Below are 19012 nucleotides of genomic sequence, written 5' to 3'. Positions count from 1 at the left end.
GTGACTCTTAAGAAGTTTAGGAGGTCACAAAATTTTTTATATGTATAAAAAGTACTAAGCTTCCTAATGAGTCACTGCAGAATGATTATAACAGGTGGCTGGTAATCTAACGACGTGCTCTTGCATCCTCAGTTTGCTCTAAAGTTCCTGCGTTTTTGCAGCCGCCCCTTTCCATGGGGCGATTTTCCGTGCAAGCCGGGTAAACTAAGCTGGAGCCAGTCTTAGGTGGCTAAGCCAGTCACCTTCACATTATCAAAACCAGTCAGCTCTGCAGAACTGCGCACGATCACCCATAGGCAGAGGAACCTCACAGAGTCCCACAGCACCATTAAACTTGACTGTACAGTCAAACCTTGCAATAACGAAACCGCTGGGGAACGCCAAAAAATGAGCTTTTGCGGGAACTTCGTTGCTCTGAGAACGAAACATAAACAACAGGAAAATCGGCCACAAGCCAAAATTTTTTTCCAAAAGTCGGTTATATTACTTTGTGGGCTTTACCTTGCAGCAAATTCACAACTCATCTGTCACACTACAAGAAGTGCTTCATGGCTAGTTGTGCGCGCCTAAGAACAACAGGATCGTGTCAAACGCATCAAAAACATCCCGCAGGTTCGCCTTCTCTGCACGTTTTTCTCCTTGGCCCTCAGCACCGAGTATATGTCCGAGCATGCAAGTGAAGTCCAGCTGTTTCTGTTGCTGAACTTCTCCAGAGAGTGCCACCTTGTTATTACAATGCTGTTCACAAAACTAAGTGAGCACCGCTGTGTCCAGACAGGCCACAGCCGTCAGTGTTTTGTTTTGCGCATGTGCGCCATTAAAGAGTGGCGTCCTTGTTTTCCAAAATGGTAGAGCGAGCTTCAGGCGATTCTAAACTCGTTGGCGCTATCCTCCCTGCCTCCACTTGGGCTGCTGACTTTGACCTTACCTTGTAGCGATAAAAACTTCCGCTTTTGGGCTGGAGAAAAAGTGCCAATCGCCGCACGCACAACAAACGCACGCGTGCTGTTCAGCGGTGGCGAGCTAGCGTAGCACAAGCCAAAGCCATGCGGCCGCGCCGTGAGTCACCATGTGTCGCCCCCTGGTAGTGTCACCGCAAGGTTGCCCCCATGGCCGCCTGCTGCATTGTCTTTTTGTAAACAAACGTGGCGGCGGCCATGCAAGCATGCTGTGGCAAAAGTTTATGCACTTTGAGTTCGAAAAAAGTGCATTTGAGCACTTTTTAGACACTGTTAGCCTCAAATGGGCAAGTAAAATCCCGACCGGACTTGCAGCAAATTTCGTTAAGGCAGGACCGCTTCCCAAAAACATTCCGTTGCCACGAGATATGAAATACATGGCTGTCTATGGACGTTCGCCGGGGATCCAAAAATATATTGTTGCTGCGGGAATTTCATACTCGTGGGATTTCGTTATTGCGGGGTTTGACTGAGCATATTTTTGACAATATATTTTTTCCCGTCGTACTGGTCATTTCAACTTTAGGTGCTCGCCTATTTTATACACTGAAACAGCTCATCTGCTTTGAGCAGTGGGGGGACACAGAGAAATAGGTCATGTTGTGGTAAAGTGATCAGCATGATTCAGTGTCACCGCAATTCTATCACACCTTGATTTAAAACTCATGTAGTTCATTAATTATGCGCACAATGTCATGGCTCAATGTGCTGAATTTAAGCTCATGTAAAATGATGGATTTCACACTTTGAGGTAAAATCTCGCGTCATATCTTGGGTCAACTGGATGAATAGGTGTGGCTGCATCTTGGCAGCAAGAACAGCCTGTGTTTGTCGTAGACCTTTTTTGCCTGCCCCATTTTTTTCCTCCTGTTGCTACCATAGCACATCAGGAGTATTGCAGGAGGCAGTGTTTCAGATAACGTGACAAACCACTCCACCTGTTGTGTTGACAAACAACGGTCATCTCTCCATAGCATCCAGCTGAGCCTGGCTGCCAGCTTTTGGGTTTTCCTTAACAATGCTTGCCATTTCAGGATATCTATATGCTTATGACATGCACCTTGTCACAAAACTTGAACAGAAAATCTGATAGTTGCAAAAGTACACTATTTGGAACCTCCAAGGCGAAAAAAACAATTGGAGGCCCCATTGGACCTGTCGAAAACATAATTGGGCCAAATGGAACCATTTGCATTCTCAAATGGTTCCATTTGAACCAATTGCATTTTCAGCAGGTCCAAATGGTCCTCCAATTGTTTTTTTCGCCTGGGCTGTAGCAAAATTCTAGCCTGTTTACCACTCTAACCCCCGTGAATATCATTCAACAAGCTGAAAAACTTGGGAACCTAATATGCCTACCCTATACTAAAGGGTCTAAACCTCTCAAAAGGTTCTTAACTTCCTTGACTCTTTCATTACCGTGGAAAAATGGCCAATTTTGAGTGTTTCCACAAAACTTTTTTTCTCTTGAGCTACTGGACACATTTAGCATTGCTATGCATGAAATTGTAGGTTATAGATTGCTCTTTCAAACACATCTCAGCAATTTTGGGAAAGGTACAAAAGTTTACAGTTGATTGGTCAAGTAAACAAAAAATGCACAAAAATGTATACACACAGTACATATGGGCGATTGTACTGAGCCTAAAAATTATTTTAGGAATTCTAAGAAAAAAAAGTTGTTTCTACGTTCCTAAGCTATGATTCAATATATATACATCAATGCTGTACACCAAGTTTTGGATGTTTGTGGACCCACCAACCTAGCAGCCCTGATGGCTGTGTCGCTCTGCGAAGCCACTCGAGAGTAAGTCGGTCTCTCTAAAATATTATACATCCAAGCATACTTTTTCGTGTTCTCACACAAAATCCTTATTACTTCCGGGGTAAAAAAAAAAAAAAAAAAATTACACCATCTTCCCACGTGGGAACCCTGAGGAGATGCAAAGTTGTGCAAACTCGTGCAAACTCGAGATGTTTTGCATCTCCTCAGGGTTCCCACGTGGGAAGATGGTGTAATTTTTTTGCTTATCGCCTCCATCAGAAAAGCGGCCGCCACGGCCGGGAATCGAACCCGCGACCTCGTACTCAGCAGCGCAACGCCTTAGCCACTGAGCCACCGCGGCGGGTCACTGCCACAATCGTTGGCGTCCATTGTCAGCTCATCGGACGGCACAGACCGAAGCAGCAACTGAAGGGAGCAGCGGCACGCACAGCTGTTGTGGGGAGGAGAGAGTGACGTTATCACAGCTGGCGTGGAGAAGGGGAGAGGAGGAGCAGCGCACACAGGTGGTGTGGTGAGGGGGGAGAGAGTGACGTTATCACAGCTGGCGTGGAGAGGAGGAGAGGTGCGGACAAACGCCAGTAGGACAATGGACATAGCCCCGAGCAAGAGATGCTTTGCATCTAAAAATCCAGTGCTCTTGAGAAGCAACGCGTCACTCCATAGCACTAATCTGACATGAGCGCCAGGCTATCTTGAACATAACATGACATGGCGCAGTGCATTTGGCAAAATATCCCCGCCACAAGTTGTCCAGACACTACACAGGAAAGTAAAACTGCAGTCGTCAGATAGGAAGCGCGTTTTGTTTATAAATACAGCGCGAAGTCAAAAGCGATCCTTACCCCCAGCACTTGTCGAAGTCTGAGGCCGTTAAATGGGAGCGTCTTCATCAGAACTAAAATCTGATGAACCCACATCATTGCTGGAGTCACTACTGCTGCTGGGGTAAGAAAAATCAACAGCTGTAGCTGCCGAAGTCCCTGCCACAGCTGTCTGCTTTTGCAGAGCGCGCCATGAAGTGGGCGCCATTTTTTCAGAACTTGCCGCTATTGCAGGTTCAAATTTAACTTTTGATGCCGTCTCCCCATGCGAAATGTAAACAAACGATAATGAAATCGAAAAAGGAGTTGCCAATTAATACGCCAGGTAACGTTAGTTGTCTGCAAGGCGCCATTTTTAGCTTCCGTGGGACGTTTCAAATCATGGGAACTCCGTGTCCGATGGCCTGTGGCACGGTAAGGAAAGAGTTAAAGGGACACTGAAGGGATTTGTAAACATTGTGGGATTACTTGCGAAAATTGTAGTCTGGAGTTCCTGGTCATGTTTCGACCATTCTCGCTGCGTTTACGCAACTTTATTTAGTATAAAAATCAATTCAAAAGTGCTGTCCTTCTTTCTCCATCTTCCCTGTCGATCTCCTATGGCGTTTCTTTCGTGTGACGCTTACTCGAGGAGGCTTGGCTTGACTGAGCTACTGCGCAGCTCGCCAACCTTCCGACAGAGTCAGTCAGCCAGCAGCCAGTGGCTCGTCGCAATTCATTCACTCATTTGAAACTAAGCTACGACATGACTTGTGCCTAGAAGAATGTGCCTTTGGTTTGTTAGTTCGTAGACTGTATCAAGCTTAGTGAAGTCGATGAAGTCAAAGTAGCTCCACACCAGCGCACATGCGACGCTTTGCTGACTATTATGCTAGTAGAAAATCTAAGGCCAATTAAATGCGAAGAAGAGTAAGCAAAATTAATAGGTACCAAGGAATTAAAATCAACCGAAACTTTTATTATAAAACGTAGAACCGAGGTGCGGGAAGCACTTTTTTGCACTGGGTGAATTAGCACAGCGGTCAACAGCAATACCACACATGTGCGATTGCTTTTCCTGCCTAAGGAATGCAGTCGCTAGAGATAAGATATTTGAGGGACACTAACTGCACGAGCGGTATTCAAGAAATAGTCATCTAAGCTGCTAGGAATGCTGAAACAAAAAAAAAATAAAGAGGCTATACGATATATACTTTATATTTTCGCCCTTGATAGCTATGGCCGAGTGGTCTGAAGCACTGGGTGCATTGTTTCACAATACACAAGTTCAAATCCCGAGCAGTGTTTTTTTTTTTTTTGGGGGGGGGGGGTAGTACTTGGGTAGTGTTTTCTATTCTGAATTCACCATTTTGCACTGCAACCTTCATTGCTCCCCGAGCGAGTCAGTAGACTGCATGCAGACTGACGCTGACGCGCTGGCGACTTCTCATTGGCGTGGTGCTGACACAAGCACTGACTGCTTGCGGACACAGTGCTGAATTAGCCTACTCTCAGCCTGGTGCGAACACGCCTCTTACGGCACAGGGACGAGCGAGGCAAGCTCCAAACATGGTGGCGAAACGGCTCGCAGTTGAGCGTTTCCGATGACGCGGAAGGCATTGAGCCACTGTGTACGCCTCGGCTAGTGAACGTTACGATTCTAAATGATGCTGGAAGGCTTATCTGACCCATTCTACAGCTGACAACGTGGCAGAAGTGCAGTATGCCAATTTCTGACATATCAAGAGTACCCAGCCAACGATAGCGTCAGATGCCATGCATATTGTTGCACAGAATCGTAACTGAAACTGGTTTAAATTCCAATCTTGGACATCGTCCAATCACATCGCAACTTGAATGCGCGTCACTGCTGTTAGTTTTTGCGGCCGCCGCATCTGTCACCTGGTATTTTTTCTTCTTTCATACTTTATAAATTAAATACTGCTTTATCGACCAGATCAACTATGAAAAGTGTGTTTATTTGAGCCAGTCTATGCAATGCAAACAAAACCAGAAGTTTGACAAACTCACTTCAGGGTCCCGGGCATCTGGAGTATCATAAGGGTTTATTCATTTTTAGATTTATTACTGGAAGTCGATTGCAAATTTATACAGTAGCCGACTGTTTTTTCGGACTCCAGAAATTCAGACTTACTGGATATTCTGGACTTTCCCGAAGAACCGCCAGTTATCCCATAGGAATAATGTATATGAACAACGGATATTTCGGATAAAATAAAGCCAAAAGTTTGATTTTCCGGACAAAATTTTCCGCAACAGTGCCACGGTGTAACTCAAAGACAACGCCATTTTGAATCATAAGCCACCTGGTTAGCTTCGGATTGGATGGTGATTGGCTTGACTCCCACTGGGGTAACAAACTTTCATCTTGGAGGCCATAATTTTGCATGTAGTCTACAGCGGAAGCAATCTCGAAAGCTGGAAACAAGTTTTTTTTGCACCAGGTGACGTTGACTTACAAGCAACATCATCACCAGGTTCGTCCTGAACCATTCGCGACTTCTTCAGTCCTATTGAAATGGAATTAAGTTCGTTTTGCAACTCACGGATTTTTCAGACTGTTCTTTTATTCGGACTATTTTTCGTTCCCCTCCAAGTCCAAAAAACACCAGTCGGCTACTCTATTCAGTTTGATGTGTGCAGAGCTTGTGCACTTGAAAAAATGAATTCTTTTTCAGCAAAAGTTGTTTTAAAGAAGCACACTTCCTGCTCATGTATGTCTTTTGAAACAGCCCTCATGCTTCATATTAAAAAAAAAACATTATAATGAAGACAAAATTAAGTCGGGCATGGCATAGAAAAAACACACAGTCAGGCAGGGTTTACATCAGAAGCACATACACACATGCAAAATTAATTGTGAGGTCTCCAGCCATGCCCCCTTCTTCTCAACTGCTGTCTGTGCTTTCAAATGGCAGCCTGAATGATTGTAGATGGGGTGTTGTTTGTTTCGTCTTGCTGTTTTCTTATGGTTTCTTATTCCAAAAAGATTCTGCGGTCAAATAGGTGGAAGGTGCTTGGCATGTGTGAATTGCTATGTGTTCGGCACTCCCTTCCCCCAGGACACGCTGCTGGCCATGCAAGCCCTGATGGAATTTTCGATCCTGTCCCGTTCACGGGACGTGACCAACATCACCGTCACAGTGGAGGCACCTTCGACACCCGGTTTCACGCGGGAGCTGCACATTGGCCTCGACAACTTGTCCAAGTTGCAGACACTGTCTGTGAGTATTACTACATAGTTGCCTCTGTATCCCGCGTGGCTGAACTGCAAACCTGCATGGCCTAGCTGACAAGTACCTTGCCTACTTTCTGCCAAGTGGTGCTGACTTGCATGCTTACAGCTGAGGTTCATAGCTTGTTGAGCTGATATGTCTCCTTTAAAAACGCACACTTAGGCACATGGCTTGGGATAATTTGTATTGGCATGCTCCGTGAGCAGCGATGCACCTCGCATCCTTTCTACCCCTCAAAAAACGAGTTGACTGCGCCACTTACGAGGAATCGAGAGGAGGAGGAGCACAGTTTTCGTTCTGAACCCCTCTGCCAGTGCCGCCGCTTTGGCATCATCTGCGTGCCCTCTCGCAAACTCGCGCTGCCTGCGCCGACACGCCATCTCACTCGCACGTTCACCTACGTTCGCCCCATGGTCATGTGCGCACCACTTAAAATTTGACAGGGTGCCTCTTCAACTGCTTTTGTTTTTCCACGGAAGGGACGTCAGGGCTGATGTTTTGGAAACGTTCAAGTGCCTCACAGCAAAGGCGATCGTTGCGCGGTGGCAGTGATAATCTGATGAGGTGTTTGAGCAGCCTACTTAGGTAGGGTCTTCACTGGAGGCCCAATGCAAGATACAGTCCTGTGGAGACTTCATTTTCGCCCGAAGGGGACCCAAAGCTGACAGCGACGCATTGTTTGATGGCTTTAACGACGATAAGTGAACAAAATAAATGCGAATCATCTATTCGCGTGTCGATGCGGTCACTTGTTTGTTTTTTCCGCACTTGACCTAAAAGTTCACCCATCTAGTATTATTTACTTGATATCTCCGCAGCTTTGGTTGGTGGTGCGGTCACTGTTTTAGTTCTTTGCACCTGACCCGAAAATTCGCCTGTCCCGTAGTTTTTACTTGATATCTCTGTAGTTTGGGTGGGGGGGGGGGGGGGGGTGGGGGGGGGGGGGGTTCTTTGGGGACTTAACGGTAAAATGTGTTGTACCTGCTGTGAAGCTTGCACTAATCAAAGTTGTGATCATTAGAAAATTCCAGCTTTCACCTGTGGCACTTTTTTTTTTTTTTAATTCTACAACTGATGGAAACCTTTTGTTTATTTTTAAGAAAGAACTTTGAAAAAAGAAGGTAAACATTGATTGAGTAAACATCTAAAAAAAAATCAGAGCAAAACTAAGTGGTTGAAGAGTCAGTTCTTGTAGAAAAGAGTAGCAAAGCTGTCGGAACAATTAATTCTACAGTCCTTGCGCACTGTAAGGTTGCAAAATAAGCTTACACAAATTTCGTAATACAAGACTGGCAATACACTGTAGGCTTGAAAAATAAGCGTACTTTAATTTTACAAAACAAGACTGGCAATTAATTTGCACCCCTGTTGTAAACCAGGAAGCGTACAGGTAAAGGAACAGCTGCCAGTCTATCACCACAGTTGAGCTGAAGGTATTGAGAAAAATATGTCTCGCACTAGCGTAGTCATTAGCTGCGGTTAGCTGCTGTTGCTCCTGGGAGCTTTGAATCCCTCCTCTTCGTCTCAGTTGTGCTGCACATTTCTCCTGCACCCTTTCAGATCCCCAACGCGTGGGGAGTGATCATAGTGAAAGCCCAAGGCACTGGGCTGGCCATTGTCCAGCTGCACGTGGAGTACAACGTGGACACCTGGCGGCACCTGGTCACACCTCCCCCAGTGCCTGCATTTGCACTCAACATTCGACAGTACTCGTACGGAAGGAACAGCTCCCACGTCTCCTTCAGGTCGTGCCAAAGGCAAGTCCCCTGCATTGGTGCTTGCACCCATCGTCACCTCCTGGCGGTGGGAATGCTAAGGCTGTCAGAGATACAATTGCCACTGGCATGATTTGTTGGGTTTGTTATTATTCTGGAAATTATTGAATTGTGTTTTCAGGCTTCAAAGAAGTAAAAAGTAGGGAAAATCCTTCATTTAATTCGTTACATTGAAATTTTCTACTTGCATTGAGCATGAACCATATAAACCATTTCCTGCTTGCGAAAACACTGCACGTGTACAGCAGGAGCTCTGACCCTGCCACAAATACCCGCATGGTGCGGCTAGTGGTGACAACCTCTAAGCGAGGATACTTTACTGCTCTGAAAGCTTTGAAAATGCCACCATGGGAATGCCCTCCATATCGGCTGAAGTTGTCAGGTCCCACCCGCACGGTTTGTCCTGCTTGGCGAGTCACTCATGACGTGCGCCCATTGTTTTTATGCAGGCTTACTGCCTTGTGGCAATGAAGAGCAACTGCCGTCAGGACAAAAGTCACCTATGTGAGGTTCATAAGAATGCATGCAGCAATGTACAGCGTTAGCATGCATGAATTGCGTGCCAAATTGTGGCACGCAGCAATGTCCTCCCTGTTTTGCGATGTCGCTCAAATGAAGCTGAACAAGGACAAAGTGTCCGTAGCAGTGCTGGTGTGCTTTAGGGACCGTTCTCGCTGACCTCTGCCCAGAGGCACCTTTTACAGCTTGTAGGCACTGTGTTCACACATTGATTACCTGTGGCCTCGGGTGGCCCATTCTAGCACTCGTACTTCCTCATATCTACTTCAAGAACAAAAGGTCATACCTAATTGCCTGTGAAATTTTGTTGCATTCAAATTTGAGCAAACAGGACTTGATTAACTAAATAAAGCTTAAAAATACATGATGTGCATACACTAAAAGTTAGAAAAATTTATGTACCGTAAAATTCCGAACAATTATTATTATCCTTTCTGGTGGGAGGTCTTTGTTCCCGTCATCTTGAATTTCGGTGCCGTTCCGGGAAAGCGCCCCCTCCCTACTTTGACGGTGATCTCGACTTGCCTACAGGGGGGCACTTGCTTGGAATTTTCCAGTATTTTGTTGTATTGAGGTTTGGTATGTCAAAATTTGGCTGGTATTTCTTATCCTCATGTCTTTCCTTGGGTACTTTTGCCCTGCCACTGACCACTTTATACTGAGTCAGAGTTGTGTTTATGGATGGTGTAACTTTAGTCGTACGTACGGTGGAGCCCTACTAAATTCTGTTTCTTGTTCATTGCAGCTGGATTCGCAGTGAAGAGAGCCCCAGGAGCGGCATGGCCGTGCTTGAAGTAAACTTGCCGTCAGGTTACTATATACAGCAGCAGACACTGGATGCATACGTGCAGTCTGGAGCCGTGCGCAACCTTCGAGAAGCTCGTTATGAGGAAAAGAAGGCGGAAATCTACTTCGACTATGTGTGTACCTCCACAAAGCTTCTTGCTTATCGATGTGCTGTCATGGTGTTGCCCTGGCTGAGCTTCTGCATTTCTTTCTAGCTTGATTCATCCCCCATCTGCGTCAACTTCACTGCCCAACGCTGGTACCCTGTTGCCAATATGACACGGTTCATCTCCATTCGTGTTTATGACTATTATGCACCAGGTAAGCATCTGTTCACATGATTCGCATCAACAAGCATGTAGTGTTTACAGTTCACTTTTCTTCGCACTATAATTCACTGTTAGTTAGCAATACCTATCTGGGCCTCACAGTGAGCCTTCGCTCTAGAATGAAGCAGCAGGTAACATTTCAAGTGTTTTAAAGAAGCTTTTTGTATGCTCCTCATAGCCACGGCCTGACACTTCAGAGTCCCCTTGGAAGATCGTCAAAAGGCCGAGGCAGAACTTTACAGTTTAATGCGTGGTGCAAACTGACCAACTTACTACCAACATAAGGGCCGCATACAGAGAACCTAACGAGCAGGCCTCGATATATTTCCTTTAATGCTACACTTCAGAGTTTTTATTTTTTGCATATGAACACTCTGCTTCATGGCCTGCAACACCATAATCAAAACATGGGGAGCCTGGGCATAGGACATGGAAAGGTGGGCATTGAAGTCTGGTGAAGTGGGAGAAAAAAGGCTTGTCCCATGCCGACCAAGTTTAGTGCAAGCATATTTGTGCACTACGAAGGTCAAAACACTGTCAACCGAACTGAGACTCTCCTTTCTACATAAAGCATGAGCCCTGCTATGCTCCTTGATCATCGTTAGGTTGTTCAAAGGCAAAGTTTGCCATTGTAAAAGCTTAGGCATTCACAAAGAGGGCTGCAGGGGGAAGTAGAAATTCAGGCTTGGCTGAAGAAGACATAAAAGCAGGCACATCACATTGAAGCTTTAATTGTGGCCAAATAGGCAGCTGAGTCGCAACTTGTGTCAAAAGCATTGCACAAAAGCATAGTTTGAAGTCATTGATGGGCATTTTATCTGTCTACCTACACTCTGCTTGCACTGCATGGTGCTTTTCATGTTTCTTTCATAGCAATCCAAGCATTCAGCCAACAATACTACTCTTGAAACAACCATTCAGAAAACAGGGCAATGGTTACTGAATTTGCGAGTGCACATGATGTCATTTGTGTGTCCCTGGACCAGGGCCAGTTTCTTTTTGGAGCTAGTTCCACATGTGTACCCAGTGCTAATTTCCTGCCCCCTCATTTTCTTTCAGAGCGCTTCAATGAGACCATGTTTGAAGTGTACAACCTGTATGCGCTCAGCATCTGCCACGTGTGTGGCTCGTACCAGTGCCCGTACTGCCCCGTGTTCAGCGCAGCGCACCCCGCCTTGGGCCCGAACCAGCTGCAAACTGTGCTGTCTCTGACTGTGCTTTTGACAGTGCTCTGGAGGCATCTTTCCAAAGGATAGCTGGCCCTTGTGGTGCTGTGACTGTTTTTATTTTTCTGAAGCAACACGAACAAACCTTTCCAAGGACGTCGCCACAGCAGCTGTGCGTCTGCTTCAGTCAAGACTTGATTGTGCAGTATGTTATATAAGTTTCCTGTTGGAGTGGTGTCAGCAAAGTCGAGGCCCGCTGACTGTCCCTCGACATCCACTTGGTGCATCCCATGCAGAGGCCGCCGCCGCCGCTTCAGTGTTGAGCCCCAGCAGCGAAGCATAGAGCGGACCTGGGAAGAAGGCACCGCTCTCAGTCAACGCAGTTTAGGCGCCTTGTTTTATTCATACATTCTTTACACTCTAACACTTTTTGGCATACACCATCAGTTGTATGGCCATGTGCATAAATTGGCAGCTACATGTCTTTTTTTATACCCACAATTTTTAACGGGTCGATTTCACGTTCAGCCACGGCATTTTTTCTTGATCATCAGAGCCAACCAGTAGTTTGTCATTCTTCCGTTGTGAACATCTAGTAGTAGTCATCTAGAGTTTGACATATCTAAGCAAGAGTTGTGTTGCGTGTTTGCATCGAGTGCTTGTTTATTTTTTGTCCTCTGTCTGCATTTTGTATGGTCATAAAGTTGGCAGCAGTCTTGGCATAAATATCTCGCCTGCTAGAAGAGGTGGTGAATATGGCCTGTTGTAAGTTAGTTCATTCTTCTCAGTTTGTGCTTGGATTATTTGGGATAGTCATCATTAGTGTAAGATCTTCCAACCATTGCAGAAGGATATTCGTGAATAGCGGGCAGAGCTTTTACTAAAGACTTGTTATTGTTTATTTTTTATGTTCTCCTTGCATTTTCTGCTGTCATAAGCTATCAGCAGAATTGGTGAAAGCACCTCGCCTCGAAAAAGAGATTAAACATTCTAATCTTTAGTTAATTTGTTCAACTTCTTCAAGTTATATGAAAGCAATTTGTGCAAAGATATTTGAGCGAAATCAGCTGACCGTCACAGAGCATTTGTGATTGAGCGAGCAAAGCTTTCATTAAATGTGTGTCAGTGTATATTTTAATGCACTGGTTGCATTTTTGTGTGATTATAAGCTGCCAGCAGTGTTGGTATAAACATCTCATCTGCAAAACCAGATAAAGAAAACGGTTTTTTGTATGCTTCATTCATTCATCTTGTTTTGTGCTCGTTCATTTTGAGGAAACACCTGTCATTTGTGTCAAATGAGTCATCACAGAGGGACACTTGTGGAGTAACAGGTTACTGGAGGCACATAAAAGGTAACACCTCCAGTTTGTATGATACTTTATGGAAAGTAAAGTATTGCTAAAAGCAGATTCCAAGTGCTAAATTCTACTGTGTTGGAACTTTGGCTGCAAGGACTGCAGCTGACATGTGGCAGCTTAAATAGCTGTTGAAGGCAGTACAATTACAATTTTGTTATTTGCAGGCTTCTTGAGGGCCCAACGGGACTGACAGGCCCTAAGCCATGGTCAGGCTAGCCTGACCAGCCTCTTGTTGCAATGGCTAATATACTATTCATGTGACAATACTGTCATCTCTTGCATTTGGCATGGTTTCTACAGAAAATTGCTTGCTACAGTTATTTGCTTCAAGTATGTAACCCTTCCCAAAGGGCTTTTCAGCAAGACCTGGAAAATGGAGCTTGTTTATTAAAGGGAAGCTGAAGCGCTTTCCAAAAAAAATGAGTTAGAGGCACGTTTATATAGTTTCTTGTGCGCTGACTCCGAATATCACATTGAGTTTTAGCGTGCATGAGTCCAACCAGCATTTATCTTGCAAAACGCGCGGTCCCGTTTGAAAGACGCGCGCTTTTCGTCTTTTAACGCCCCTGACAGGGTTCGCACAGGTCCTTGAAAACCTTGAAAACCCTTGAATTTAGAAGTGTCAATTTCAAGGCCTGGAAAGTCCTGGAAATTTTAAAGGGTCCTTGAAAACCCTTGATTTTTCCGGAGGGAATCAATGGCCCTGTCTTTTCACAAGAATTTAAAGTGTTTGTCGTGGATTTTAGGCGCTAACAAATGTAAAGAAACATTTTAACAATCAAGTTTCAGTGTATTGCGTGAAATTACAAGTTTGCTGGATTTTCATTATTACACGGCAACATTGGGAGCAGGCACTTGTCAATCCAATCGATGTCGCGATACAATCCAGTGAAAGCCAGCTTCTGTTCTCTATCTTGCATCTTCCATCTAGGCTGTGAACGCTCGCTCCTTGCATGTTTGCTGTGCCTCATACACTCCATCTGCGTTTGCTTTTACGTGCAAATGGTGGATGTGTGCATTGTTCATCCTGCCTTGCAGCAACACTTGTGGATTTAATTTCAGCTGATACTCTTGCTGACAAAGCAGGAGATGCAGGCAACATTAACTAAGTCTTGAAATCAAACAGCGTCACCAAACACAAAGGAAAAAGAAAAACCTCTAAATACCAGCCATGAAAAAAAAAAAAAAAAAAAATCTGGGGGAGCATTTACGAACCCGTTAGCACCTATATAAATGTGCACTAATGTGCTTAGGTATTGTGCAATGAAAAAACGTTTGCATTGTGTTGGAAAAGTTATAAATAATCCCAGATAAAACATTAGATGGGGACCTTGAAAATGTGTTTACTGGTCCTTGAAAGTCCTTGAAAACCCTTGAATTTTTGCTTTTCAATCCTGTACAAACCCTGCCTGATTGGTTGCGCCCGTCATGACGTCAAAGGAGGACACCCTTCGGCTGTGCGGCTTGTCGGAAGCATTGGGAACGATTGCACGGCAGCGGCGCTTGCCTTTTCGGCAATTTAGCTTGCAGTTTAATGTTCACACATGACTGCAAGTTTATTTTATAACTTCCCGTGCTGTTGGTTCAATTATCGTGGAGCTTAAATTAGCTTTACACGACTGAGAATCCCAAAGCAGTGACTGTGGCATCGGCTAGAGGGTTCTGTATAAATATTTATGAATTAGGCAACCAGCATAGGGGGTTTCTATTCCTTATGTTAATATTAGGTACTGCCTGAACTGTTTGCTCCTATATCACGAAACCATTAATGCCGAAGATTAAGCGGCGTTTTATAAACAATCTACCAGCGAAAAGCACGTACGTGTGCACTGCGCGAAAAAATAGCGTTCATGCGCTGTAAACGTATATGCGAGACACATGTTGCCGGTACACGCATAAACCAACAAGCGGACTCTGCTTCCAAATTTCCTTTGTTCGTTGTCGGCCACCCCAGCCCCGTTACTCATCCCCATAGACAGACCCACGCGCGCGCGCTGTTTGGGCAGCGGCGCTAAGGCGCCTTCGCAATCGCTAGCTGCACTTCGATGAGTGGCGTCTTACTGCTTGACATGCATTTATTCTGAAAACACGGTAGCACACTGGTGCCTCCGTAGCATTATCGGCTCTAGTAGGGCTTGATTTTTGCGTGTGCGTTGCGCATTCTGCTACAATATCACGGCCCCCTCGTTATAATTAACAGACCAGTCGGACAAGGCAGTTACGTTGTAGTTACGTTACTTTTAGGTAACAATCACCAAACGTTTGTGATAATGAATCGTTGGCCTGCTTCAGCATTTCTAGATTTAAGCATTTACCGCGCTAGGCAGACAAAGCCCGTATATATTTACTCGTCACTCCTAATTTTTTTAGTCTCGTCGTAATATATATCAACGACTATTATTGGCGCACATGGCACACATTTGAGGTTCAGCGGCAACAAGTGCTTGCCAGGTTATAATATGCAGGCACACGGAATCTTGGGCAAAGAATTAGGCCCCCGCAGTCAACACAAATTATGGCACGGTGGTAGTTCGGAGCGGTGTTTTTTCATTCCAGACAAATATTACCTTATTGTGGCATGTATACTTGCAAAATAAGTAATGTGGTGGTCTGGGTTCTGTTGCTTTGTAGGAATACATTTTACCTCTTAACCTGGAGAGAACTTCTATCAGGATTGGCCCCTTGTTTTAGTTTCGCCATAAATTGGGTTTTTGAACACTGTTGTAAGCCCATAGCGAAAGAAAACCGACGCGTTTAACGAAACAGGTATTTCCTGAACAAGTGTGACTGTTTCTGGAACGGAACGAAACACCCCCGGTCAAAGTACAGCAGTATTCCCCATCCTTCCTGAATCTAGAATCTAATGTGAACATTCACGTCCATCGCCTCAAAAAAAAGAAAAACGCATTGGAGCGTTTTACAAAGTATCTAACGTAGTGTAGTAAATTCTCTGTCATCAAGCACAGCCATCTCGGTTGTCGCTTCCGTATGTTATCAAACACCCCAGCGTGCATTATCCTGCTTAGGAATACGGCATGGTAACGTATGCCTCGTTTGGCGTTCGTGCATACTTTTTGAACACGAAAATTGTACATATAAGTGCTATCAACCCCAACAACGACAAGTATCATTCACAAGGAAACACGGCGAAAAGAGCATGGCAGAGGTGGCTGATCCAGCCGGAAGTCCAGGTATGACGTTTTTGAGTCGGCTTTCGCCCGCGCTCTTCGGTCTTCCAGCATCGTGCGGCGAGATGGGGGCGGGGCATCGGGCCACTTTTGTTTGCGCATTGCGCCGCTTCTATTAGATGTATTGCAAAAATATATCGTACACGGGAACTATTCAATGTGTACTTGCTGCTAGTCAACTTTTCTTTTAATTCTAAAACTGCTTCACCTTCTCTTTAAGGTTTATTTATTTTTTACAAGCAAAGGACACTTTTTTATATGTTGTAATTTTTAGCCGGTTAAATATTTGTAAAGTAAAATCTTATTACAAGAGAAGGGACACTCTGTACAAGAGAGACTTAAAAATGGTTTGGTTGGTTTTCCTGTGTTCATCATGTTAGCAACATCGCATACAAGATACATTGTTAAGGGACACTCGGTTACTAAGGGAGACTTGGTCCCCAAAGTAAATTCTTCTATTTAGAAGAGACGCGACGGAAAAGGGTCCTTGAAAGATTCTGCTGAAAACTGCCTTGAAGATGAAGCTCAGGCCTGCATCCAAGAAACTGCAGAGGTTCTGAAATCTTTTGAGGAGTTTGTGCCTGCAGATGGGGCCTCCATGCGCTCCGAAAATTATGTGGTCCTTGCCCAAGTAAATGGCGCCCCATAGGATCAACCAGAGGACGACGAGGACCCTGCAAGGCACAAAGTATCTGCAGCTCAGGCTGACAAAAGGTATTGTGGGTAACAGGAAGACATGCAAAGTGGAATAAGTGCTTTACCTCCAGAAGTTTGGGAGGAAGCTAATACAATCTGCAGGGACTGAAACTACTATGAATGACTTTCTTTAAGCCATCCTGAGCAACTTCTTGTAGACATGTTGAACACAGTTTGATGCTGATGTATATAAAGTGATCTAGTCAGACTCCTTACTGTTTGTAGAATTTTTCATTACAAGAGGCCTTGCTTACAAGAAAATTTTTTCTCGGGTCCCTTGAGTGTTTTTTGTAACAAGTTTTTACTGCACTTCTATAGAAGTGGAGTGCTACTGGCATACAGGTGGTCTGTATGCTACAATTTTACACTCAAGCCAGTGAAATTAGCTGACATTAGTATGTCACTTAAAGTGAGGGGAGAATACTATGGTGTGGTCATAAAAAATGAATTCCACAGCCTCTGGAATAAGCTTACATCTATTTTTGGATTGTTGCCACTGGGAACCCCGTAAGCCTTGCATGAATGGAAAATGCTGCTATCATGCTAGCAAAACTCAATGGGACAATTTGGCCCCAATACTGATTGATTGATTGATTGAAAACACGTTTATTCCATTTTGTTGCGCTTGGGTGCTGCTATGGATAAGGGTCGGTAGGGGAGTGGTAGGGAAGGGGAAAGTGGGAAAGGATATTTATGCCGCCATTTACTGCGTCAGCGGCCTCGATGCAGCACAGTGGTCGCCTGGAGTCGTAGCCGTCGTAGTGTCCTGCGCGTCGCCGCAAAGCCGGTCGCCAACGACTGGTGCTGCGGGGTCCAACAGAAAAAGCAGCAGGGCGCGCCACAAGCTAGCAGCGTACCCAGCACGAGCTTTAGGCGGCGGACACGACCAGGACTGGAGAGACATGGGCCAGGATCCAAGTCGCACGTTGGTGAGGGCACGGTACCGAGGAATGCTGTAGCGGGGGCAGTCCCACACTAGATGTTGTAGGTCTGCCCTGGTATGGCAAGTGCTGCAGGTGCTCGGAACACTGGGAGCGGCCCCACGGCGATGAAAACGGTGGAGCAAAAACGGTGTGAGCAGTGTTCCCGTCTGAATCCGTCGGATGGTCACAGTTTCCCGCCGTGAGAACTCACGGGAAATAACTGCAGGGATCTGGAGAGGGTTGGCCATAGCTACGAGGTAAGCTGTCCGGCGGACTTGACTAAGCTGCCGTTCAGCCGTGGTATCGGCTTCTTCTTGAGGGACGGGCAGCGATGCCATCGCCACGAGTGGGGAGGGGCTCCGAGCTAGCACGTAGAGTAAATGCGCGCGTGCTAGTCGATGCACTTTCTCATTTCCAAGGATGCCGCAGTGTGCTGAAACCCAGTGAAGTGTGGAGCCTTTACCCGATGCCTGGAGTTTGAGAACGTTGCGGCAAATGACTTCGGTGACGGGGCTGGTGAATTGGACATTGCCCCATAATTAATGTCCGGAGAAAGTATTGCAAGCATCTTGCTTTTCCTCTACAATAGCTACCCGCCTATTATGGGCAGCTAGCTTGTAGGCAAGATTATGTATTTGTTTTGTTAAAGTTGAGACCTTTAGAATTGCTTGCTGGGCTGCAAATATGAATGTGGGTGTTTTCCACAACAGAAACGAGTGTTTTTCTGAACGATAAAAGCTACTTTGTGTGAGATTTTTGCAGTGGCCTTACGTGAACCCTTGCTGCATCAAGAAACAGTTAACAGGTTTGTATTCACGTTCAATGAGTTCGTCGGTCTGCAATTAAGAAACAGCAAGGGGGGGAGTTGAGGTCGTACACGCCACAACTTGAAATGAACGCGGAAAAATGATAAATGCAAATAAAGTAAGAAAAATAACAGGAATATACTACAGTTGAACCCCTTTATAAGAGACACGTACCGGGGAGCAGTTTCTGTCTCTTATATGAGATGTCTCTTATAAGCAGGGAACCATGTTTTAACTTATTAATTAGACTCTAGTTCAATGTGGTCACTGTATGACTGAAATAAGCTCAAAAGAACGCTACAGCATGTTGCAAAAGATTCATTCTAAAATATGTTTGGCCCCCAGAATATATGAAACAGTTCTAAATCTTTGTTTGCTTCATGACTATTAACACTTTTTTTACAACCGATCCTACAAGCTTTTTTCCTTTCACTGTTTGTGAAAGATGAATCGCAGATGTTGAGTTCACAAGCCTTATTAATAGCCAGAGCGCACAGCTTCTTTTGCTGTGTGCTCAGGCTATTCATTACGCTTGCAGGACTCAACATCTGCGATGCTTCTTGATTGGGAGCTACGCGAGTGGAAGAGCCCGCATGTGCGGTCGTGCTCCAATGGATGACAGTAAGCTTCAACCACTTCTGTTAGTTGCATTTCCATTGGC

The 19012-nt window shown here is 45.2% G+C and overlaps 1 protein-coding gene across 1 annotated transcript; it reads left to right on the top strand.

Annotated features, from left to right (window-relative positions):
* Nucleotides 1–6628: 6628 nt before the first annotated feature.
* Nucleotides 6629–12789, top strand: LOC144155431 (CD109 antigen-like; the record flags this gene model as incomplete). The annotated part of the gene is given in 5 exon segments (XM_077686847.1): nt 6629–6790; nt 8363–8559; nt 9842–10016; nt 10098–10203; nt 11271–12789. Coding segments are annotated over 5 exon segments (837 nt in total), but the record flags the coding sequence as incomplete, so codon positions are not given.
* Nucleotides 12790–19012: the final 6223 nt, after the last annotated feature.

Source organism: Haemaphysalis longicornis, unplaced genomic scaffold (assembly GCF_048455015.1).
Source record: "Haemaphysalis longicornis isolate Haplotype H1 unplaced genomic scaffold, Haemaphysalis longicornis Haplotype H1 scaffold_1, whole genome shotgun sequence".
In the NCBI taxonomy this organism is placed as follows: domain Eukaryota; kingdom Metazoa; phylum Arthropoda; class Arachnida; order Ixodida; family Ixodidae; genus Haemaphysalis; species Haemaphysalis longicornis.
This window is presented reverse-complemented; position numbering and strand designations above follow the sequence as displayed.